The sequence below is a fragment of the Urocitellus parryii genome, chromosome 11, assembly GCF_045843805.1.
Source record: "Urocitellus parryii isolate mUroPar1 chromosome 11, mUroPar1.hap1, whole genome shotgun sequence".
NCBI classification, from domain to species: Eukaryota; Metazoa; Chordata; class Mammalia; order Rodentia; family Sciuridae; genus Urocitellus; species Urocitellus parryii.
Genome location: NC_135541.1, coordinates 3894020 through 3902940, shown reverse-complemented (window position 1 = coordinate 3902940; position 8921 = coordinate 3894020). Strand labels below are relative to the sequence as shown.

At 53.5% G+C, this 8921-nt stretch overlaps 1 protein-coding gene across 1 annotated transcript in view; it reads right to left on the bottom strand.

Moving 5' to 3' along the window:
- Window positions 1–167: 167 nt before the first annotated feature.
- Tas1r1 (taste 1 receptor member 1) overlaps window positions 168–8921 on the bottom strand; it is a 9715-nt gene continuing 961 nt past the window's right edge. The window contains exons 2-7 of the mRNA XM_026386162.2: window positions 8457–8619; window positions 6144–6450; window positions 3076–3837; window positions 2507–2719; window positions 2070–2190; window positions 168–1099 (exon numbers count right to left, since the gene is read on the bottom strand). Coding sequence (XP_026241947.2) covers window positions 168–1099; window positions 2070–2190; window positions 2507–2719; window positions 3076–3837; window positions 6144–6450; window positions 8457–8619 — 2498 coding nt within the window. The remainder of the gene's footprint in view (window positions 1100–2069; window positions 2191–2506; window positions 2720–3075; window positions 3838–6143; window positions 6451–8456; window positions 8620–8921) is intronic.

Here is an 8921-nt window from a genome sequence, read left to right as displayed (position 1 = left end):
GGTCTGTTCACCCGTGCGGTGACACATCGCATGCCAAGACTGAGACGCCCAAAGGTCTCCCGGACACTGCAGGCCCTCCACCCAGCTTGACCAACTTCAGCTTTCAGGGCAGGATAGATTGACAGCCCACCCCACCCCGCCTCAGCTGGCTCTGCCTGACCCGCTGCTCAGGAGGGGCTGCAACGCCTAGTGTAGTCCTGGATGGAGGCCTGAAAGTGCTCTGTGTTATTGAGGTCTGGGCGAAAGAGGATCACGTAGCACTTAGGGAGGAAGTAACCACTGAATCCGCTGCTCAGGCAGGTCAGAAAGGCCAGCACATTGACCACGAGCAGGTACTTGCCCTGGTAGACGCTGGCCACGGTGAAAAAAGTAATCCAGGATACAAAGTTAAGGAGTTGGCTGAAGGTGACACATTTGGCCTCGTTGTAGTTTTCTGGCAAGTCCTTGCCCAGATAGCTGCAGGCAAAAGCACTGACCGAGAGGAGGCCATTATAGGTGAAAGCCAGCAGGAAGCCCAGTGAGTTGCTCTCTGTGCACTCAAGCACCACCAGCTGAGGAAAGCGTTGATATTCCCTTGTGGGCAGTGGCGTCCACACTACAAGCCAGATTAGACAGATGAGCAGCTGGGCCATTGAGCTGATCATCACAAACAGGCCAGCACCATGACGTTGGACCCAAGCACGGTAGAACCTGGGCACCTTGGTGGAAAACTTGAAGATAATGATCAGTTGGAAGGATCGAACTGTCAGGCAGGATAGGAAGATGGCAAAACCCAGGGAAAAGAGTGCCTGGCGCAGCAAGCACGCGGGCAGCGTGGGTTCCCCAAAGAAGCCATAGACGCTGCAGCTACCTCCTGCCAGGGAGCCCAGCATGAGGAAGCATAGCCTACCTCCAGCCGACCTCACCACAGGGGTATCTAGGTGCCAGGCAAACAGGCCAGCAGTCCCAACCAGTAGCAGCAGCAGCAATGTATTAGCTGCTAGCAGCACCCAAGAGATGGGTTCCTGCCAAGTCAAAACCACCACTGTGCGTGGGAAGCAGGTCTGGCTTCCCTCAGGTGCCCACTCTTCTTTCCCACAAAGCTGGCATCTGTAGAGGTCTGGAAGGGAAAACAAAGGTGGTTCCTGAGAGCCAGTTGAACAAAGTAGGTTTGGGGAAAGGAGGCTTGCAGGTCCGCAAGATGCTGCGAGACCTATATCACAGCAGCTTCCTCCGGAAAGCGTATTGAAGGGGGCAGTGTCAGGAAAGCCTGGAGTGCAGCTGGAGGCCAAGTGTTTCCTCAAAGTGTCTGTGTCAGTTACATACTCTGGAGAAACATGGATAAGTTCTGGGTGGCTCATGATCCAAAAAGGGGTTTGCAAACCCACAGGGCCTTACAGTGGTCGCTCTGCCCCCATGCCAGTGAGGCTGAGCTCCAGTACGAGCAGCCAGCCCCAAAGGAAGGATGTGGTCATCTCTTTCCAGCACTTCCACTAGCTGAATCCACTTCCTAGGCTTCTGCTCTGTGATTTCTGAGTCCTGACTCTCTGGGGACAGAAGGCATAGTGTCCCATCCCCACATCACCACAGAGAAGTAAAAGCGAAGAATGTGGCCCCTAGTGTTCAGCTCTGGGCTGAGCCTTTAGCTACATAAGTTGCTCTCTGGCCTCCACTTTGTGTCACTGGGTGGTACACTCTCCTACGGCAGACATTCTACCAGGTGTCTAGGAGCTGGCTGAGTTCAGCATGGGCAACAGAAGGGACTTCCCACAAATAGGATGGGAGAGTACAAAGAAAACAGTAGCTACATCCGGTGGAATGAAGAGGTTGAACTCAGGATAAGATGCCTCTGCAGATGTGACATGAACTCTCTGATAGAGGACACACCGTGGTCTACAGGTTAACTTCTGTTGTTTCTGTCTGCTTGATCAGAATTCAATCTGGAGGCAGGTGTCTGTCAACCTGCACGTAACTGGCAGCCCATGACTGTCCTGGGGCTGACCGTACACACGGGGCCTGGGAGAGGTTCTTTACCTGCTGGACAGCCCCTGGGAGTGCTGATCACTGGCCCACTCACTTTGTTCACTCACCACTCTTGTTGAGGAAGGTCCCAGCCTCACAGGGCACACACTCAAAGCAACAGTGGTGGAAACCCATGACCAACCGATGGTGCCCTTCAACACAGTCTCTGGTACACACAGATGCGGGAACCTGTAAGAAGCCACAGGTGTCCTGTAGCCACATGGAGGGGCCCAAGTCAAAGGACAGCTTACTTGTGAGACAGAGGCAGAATCTCCATGCCTGTGCCTTCGGAGATCATTCCCAGGCAGAGCCCCTGGTGGGGTAAACCTATGGCTTCCCAGTGAGCATCTGTCTATTAGCACATGAAGCCAGCATCCCTGGCAGGGCTGGGTAGAATGATGGCAGTCTGCTACTAGGGGTCTGCTTCCTGCCCTGGGTAAGTGCCACTTTCAAGCTCCTGGCCCCCATGAAGCAGTTACCTGGTGAGCCACCACATCCCCATTACCTGATTGTTCTTTCCGTGCCACTGGATATTGGTCTTATTTATAGCCAGCCGAACTGGAGACCATGTGAAGGAGCCAATGACTCTGAAGGTCCAATTGGGCCCAATCCAATCCCAAGCAATGATGTTATAGCCGCTGAGAAGATCCCCATTGTCATCAAATGTCACAGTGTCCTCATGTAAAAGGAAATTCACCTTATAGATCTGCTCCAAAAGCTAAAGCAAACAGAGATTGTAAAGCTACGGCAGACCACGTAGACACAGACTGCCAGAAGCAAGTGCCAGGGGTCTCTTGGGCTCCCAACCCGGTGATTCTACCCCCGGAACACCTGTTGTCCCTTCCTTGGAGCCCTTCCCACCAGCCCTCCCAGAGAAGGCCTCCAGCAAAGGATTCCTTTGCAGAGATTTCTTTTAGCACCTTGCAGAAGGCAAGGTTCAGAGAGGAGAGGATTTGTCTAAGGGAACACCACCCCTCAAGTCACTGTCTTTTGGGGTGACCAAGAGTGCCTACTCTGTTTGTCTCAGGATTGGCTCTTCTCCCTGACACAGGGGGCCTGGGGCTGGGCTCTTACCTGCCAGGGGTAGACTTGGCCCCTGGAACAGGTTCCAGAGGCACAGCCTAGGAGCTGGTGGAGGCCGTGGGCTGCAGCATACACTGCCCGGTACACGTTGTAGGCAGAACTCATGGAGAAGGCCCCGAGCTTGGGCATCGTGTATTCTGTGAAAGTTTGGCACTCTCTGCAGAGCTGATTTGTGCTGCACCAGGAGCCCTTAGAACAGGACCTGGGGGCTCCCTTGTCCGCACGGGCATAGGCCGCCTCAAACTCCTTCAAGCCAGGGATAAGCCTCTGCTGTATGGCCACGCCCAGCACTGTCCCAATGCCCTGGATCCCAGGCACGTTGGTGATGTGTGTGGAGATGGCCCAGGCTTCTGAGGCGATCCACACCTTTCCGGTCAGTTTGGCCAGCACCACGGACTTGAAGAACACCCTGGCTAGCTGCCGGCTGGAGAAAACCACCACCACGGTTGTCCTGGCTAGGGCCAGGTGGCGCATCATGCTCCACATCTCCTTGTCGCCCTCTTGGGCAGAGGAAGACATGATGCCTTTGAAGGCAATGCAGATGCCCCGCTTTGTGGCCAGGTCCTCCAGTGCCTGTACTCCCCCCTGCCCGTAATCACCGTAGCTGCCAACCAGAGAGATCCAGACCCACCCGAACTTCTGTAGTAGCAGCACCATCATCTCCACTTGGTACTTGTCATTGGGGATGGTACGCAGAAAAGAGGGGTACTGCCACTTCGAGCTGAGCACCATGCTGCTGGCCTCGTAGCTGATCTGTGGGGGTCCCATTCAGTGAGATCAGCAGCGACCTCAACTGAGGTCCCCCAGTGCCAGCCCTGTGCTGGGTGTGGGGACATGAAGAGGAAGGAGAACAGCAGCGCAGTGCTTGACCCATGAGTCAGAGAACCCACTGTGGAGGCTCCATTGGGAAGTGGGGTGCTGGGGAGCAGTGGAATCTGCCTGGAGGGCCAGCTGGAGGAGCCCTGCATCCCAAGCTCAGGGAACGAACCCTGCCTGCAGGGAGGGGAATGGTGTGGGGTGGCTGGACATCGTCAAGGGCTTCCGCCGGCCAGGGGTCCTCTTCATGAGTGAGGCAGGGCTGGAGGCCTTCACTTTTTTTTTTTAATTTTTTTTTTATTAGGGGCCCTCGACCACTGAGCCACACCCCCAGCCTTATTTTGTATTTTATTTAGAGACAGGGCCTCACTGAGTTGCTTAGCGCCTCAACGCTACTAAGGCTGGCTTTGAACTCACAATCCTCCTGTCTCAGCCTCCCGAGCTGCTGGGATTACAGGCAGGTGACACTGCACCTGGCTAGAGGCCTTCACTCTTGATCTGAGGCCTTGGTCTTCATTCTCTAGGCCATGGGGAGACCCTGAGAGTGTTTGAGGTAAACAAATCTAATTCCAGTGAGAAAAGTGTTAGAAAAGCCTCAAGACCAGGCGAGGAGTCGTCATGGTCTGAATGAAGGCGGGGGCAGTGCAGAGTGGGGGCTGGGCGTGGCAGCTTTTTTTTTTTTTTTTAAACAGATTAGTAGAAACTTTATGAAATATAGCTTAGAGGTTCCTCAAATGATTATATTTTTTTAAGAGAGAGTGAGAGAGGAGAGAGAGAGAGAGAGAGAGAGAGAGAGATTTTTTTTTTAATATTTATTTTTTTTTTAGTTCTCGGCGGACACAACATCTTTGTTGGTATGTGGTGCTGAGGATCGAACCCGGGCCGCACGCATGCCAGGCGAGCGCGCTACCGCTGAGCCACATCCCCAGCCCTGGGCATGGCAGTTTTGAAAGGGACAATGGAGCTGCCCAGGCAATGGATGAAAAGTGGAGGGCAGGGACAGAGGAGCACTAATGGGTAGGACAGCTGAGCATCTTGGCCTGGGGGGACCTACAGGGCCAGGGCTGAAGCTACAAGAAGAGAAGAGCAGGGCGCAGTGGCGCCCAGCAGCTCAGGAGGCTGAGGCAGGAGGATTGAGAGTTCAAAGCCAGGCTTAGCATCTTAGTGAGGCACTTAGCAACTCAGTAAAATAAAATATTAAAAAAAAAGGCTGGGGGGCTGGGGATGTGGCTCAAGCGGTAGCGCGCTCGCCTGGCATGTGTGCGGCCCGGGTTCGATCCCCAGCACCACATACAAACAAAGATGTTGTGTCCGAGGATAACTAAAAAATAAATATTAAAAAATTCTCTCTCTCTCTCTCTCTCTCTCTCTCCCCCTCCCTCCTCTCTCTCTCTCTAAAAAAAAAAAAAAATTAAAAAAAAAATTTAAAAAGGGCTGGGGATGTTGCTCAGTGGTTAAGCACCTCTGGATTCTATCCCTCGTACCAAAAAAAAAAAAAAAAAAAAAGTCTCTTGTGAGGAGAGAGGTGCATTCCACGTGGAACCCGTCAGTGCATAAGTGGCAGAGTCTGTGGGCAAGTCAGAACACAGGGGACTGAGAGATGCTCGTTGGCTTTGGAAATCTAGAAGGTGCCTTCCCTAATGGCAAGAACAAGAGTGGTGGGGCAGAATTCTGGGCCACAGGCAGAGCAGCAAATGAGAGGGCGGAGCAAGCGAGCAGCACTCCGGGCCTGAGTTCTAGTGGGAAGGAACAGGAAGAGCCTGGAAGGGCAAAGGGAGCCCCACATGCCTACAGCCCAGGGTGGGAGACTGATGGGCCCAAGCAGGAGTTGGTGCCAACAAGCGGAGGAGCACCCCACCTCTGAGCCAGGAGGAGGAGAGGCCAGGAGCCAGGAGGATGTGAAGGTTGTGCACAGGAAGGAAAGGTCTTCAGCTGTCACTGAAGGAGATGGAGCCTTTGGCTGGAGAGAGGGCAGTGGGGGGGAGCCAAGAGGGAGCAGTCAAAATGGCAGCGGTTCCCAAGGGGAATGGGTTTCAAGAGGGCCAAGGCAGGGGATCTGGAAGCATCCCCTGGAGAGGAAGGAAGGGGGCTTTGGGGCAGGTGGGGACCTCTGCAGTGTGACTAAAGAACAGGGACCAGCCCCAGATCCCCAAGGGCTGGACTAGCCTTGGAGGGCGCAGCGACTCCCACCCACTTGTCCTAGCTCAGGTTGGATTTGCCAAACCACTGAGGACCTTGCTTACCAGGGGCACCAGGAAGGGACTCAGCATGGCGGCAGTGGTGACAGCGTAGTTGGTGTTGTCGGGCCCGATGATTGCCATCACCTTGGGGGAGTAGTGGGAAAGGTTTCCTTGGATCTCTATGTGGTACGTCCCCGGCAGGCAGAGCATGTTCAATGTGGCATAAAAGTTGGCTGACTCTGAGCACACATCATACAGCTCATACCCCAGGGTGACATTGGGCAGCAGGGCTGTGGAGTTGTTTATCTCCTCAATACCAAACCTCATGGCCTGGAAGAGGTGGTAGCCATGGCCATTGAAGCTATCAGGCCTGCAGGGAAAGCAGAGTGAGAGCTGAGAAGGTCAAGGTCCCTCTAAGAGCCTCCTAGCGTCCCAGGCTTGTGGGGTAGAAAACAACTCTGAGCCGGGAGGCTGAGGCAGGAGGATCATGATTTCAAAGCCAGCCTCAGCAAAAAAGTGAGGCACTAAGCAGCTCAGGGAGACCCTGCCTCTAAATAAAATACAAAATAGGGCTGGGGATGTGGCTCAGTGGTTGAGTGTCCCAGAGTTCAATCTCTAGAACAAAAAAGAAAGAAAGAAAACCTTTGAGGTCATCTGCCCAGGCCTGTACTGATATAACTTCAGTTCAGGATGGGTTGGCAGGCCTGAGGAGAGGCAGGGCCGGACTTACAGAATGTGGCCTGCCCCACCACCTTGGGTAAGCATGTGAGCATCTGAGGCCCAGAGTCCTGCAGCAGAGCAACCTGCTCTACTAGAGGTTCACTTTAAGGAACTTCTCTCATGATCATGGGGGATGGTGAGCCAGAAGTTTGTAGGGTAAGACACCAGGTTGGATATTCTGGCAAGAGCTGATAATGTAATCTTGGGTTCAAAGGCAGAATTCCCTTCTTTGCCAGGGGCTGGGGATATAGCCAAGACTCAGTCTCATAAGGTCTTCGACTGATTAAACGAGGTCCACCTACGGTTTGGAGGGTCGTCTGTCTCTTTTTATTTTCTTTTCCGTAGTGCGGATGGAACCCAGGGCCTTGCCCAGGCTAGGCAAGTGCTCTACCTCTGAGCTTCATCTCTCTCTCCTCCTTATTTTGAATTTTATTTTGAGATAAGGTCTTGCTAAATTGAATTTACAACCCCTACCTCAGTCTCCCAAGTAGCTGGGATTACAGGCATGTACTGAGTACACCATTCCTGGCAGTACTCAGTCTGTTGATTTAAAAGTTAATCACATCCAAAAAATATTCACAGCAACACCTGAACTAGTACAGGTTCCATGTGGCATAAAAGTTGGCTGACTCCGAGCACACATCAGACAACTCATACCCCAGGTTGACATTGGGCAGCAGGGCTGGACAAACGGACATGTAAAAATAACCACCACAGGGGCTGGGGTTGTGGCTCAGTGGTGGAGCACTTGCTTTGTACATGTGAGGCACTGGGTTCAATCCTCAGCACCACATAAAAATAAACAGAATAAAGGTATTGTGTCCATCTACAAATACACACACACACACACACACATACACACATGCGTATATATAAATAACCAGTACACCGGCTTCACCTGGTTAACTAGTTAACTAGTGCTTCTCACTGGGACCTTAGGAAACTGCTGAGGGCCTGTGAGCCTCTGTGCCCCTACTCTGGGAACTGCTGTCACAACAGGGACAAGCTGAGGATGTGGTTGGTCCCTGATTGAAGGGCATGCTGGCCTGTGGTGCTCTCCAGCATCCTGACCTCCTAGAAGGTTCCCCCATCTTTCGCATCCCTTCTACTCCAAGTTCCTCAGAGGAGGCCCACTGTTTCCTGCACACAAACTCCTTCAGTTACCTGAAGCCAGTTTCCTGGGGTCCTCCCCCAGCCTCTCTCCCAGCCTGGGCTTCTTTTCTTAGCTCCTGCCTGCAGGTTCTGATCTGGTCCACATTTCAGAACCTGCATCCTGGGCCAGCAATCAGGAGAGTTTCAAGTGCAAGCCTCCCGGAGACCAAAGGCATTCCCCAGGCTCCTGTGACAGTTCACAAGCAGCTGTCTCCTTTCAGAGAGAAGTAGTAAGCATTCTCTACCTGGATGGCCGCCTGTGTGGGGCATCTGCCTCAGTCCTTTCTCCCTCGGGGAGAAAAGTCAGGAAACTTGAATGGACTCACTCTAACAGCAAGGACAAAGGAATCCATCACAAAATGGAAGCTGGCAGAAGCATTTGGAGGTGGCAACTGTGGAGGGAGGGACTGGGGGTGGGAGCTCAAGGAGTAGCCCAGAGGCCAGTAGAAGGGCCCTGCAGCCACAGGTCACACTAAGTGACAGCTCTGCTGGTCCCTCACTTACCTGTCACACAGGGTCACCTGGGGTCTGCGTCTCACCTGCAGACAGTCAGTATGGAGAGGGAATAGGCCTGCAAGGAGGAAATCCCCTGGGAGGCTGAAATCAGGGGAGAACCACGTCTTGTGGCAGCTGAAAGCCCAGCAGCAGGCGATGGAGAGTTGCAAGCCTGCCAGGTGAGCCACCCATGGTGACATACTGGCCAGGTGCCCCTGTGCCCAGCATGGCAAGCAGCAGCGTCTGCCAAAGCCTGCCTTAAATAGAAGAGAGGGCAGTTGCCCAGGTACTTCACAAGTTGAGGCTCCTGAAAGGGGTGGGACTGGAGTCCAGTTGTAGAAGCTAGGGTGCTTCTTTTGGTTTTCCGGGCCTGTGGTCCCACTCAGGAACTGGGCAGGACCAGGGCATGGATGCAAACCAGGCAGCACCCAGTGACCCCTCCTCTGGACCATGTGGGTTTTGTCCTTGCTCGGG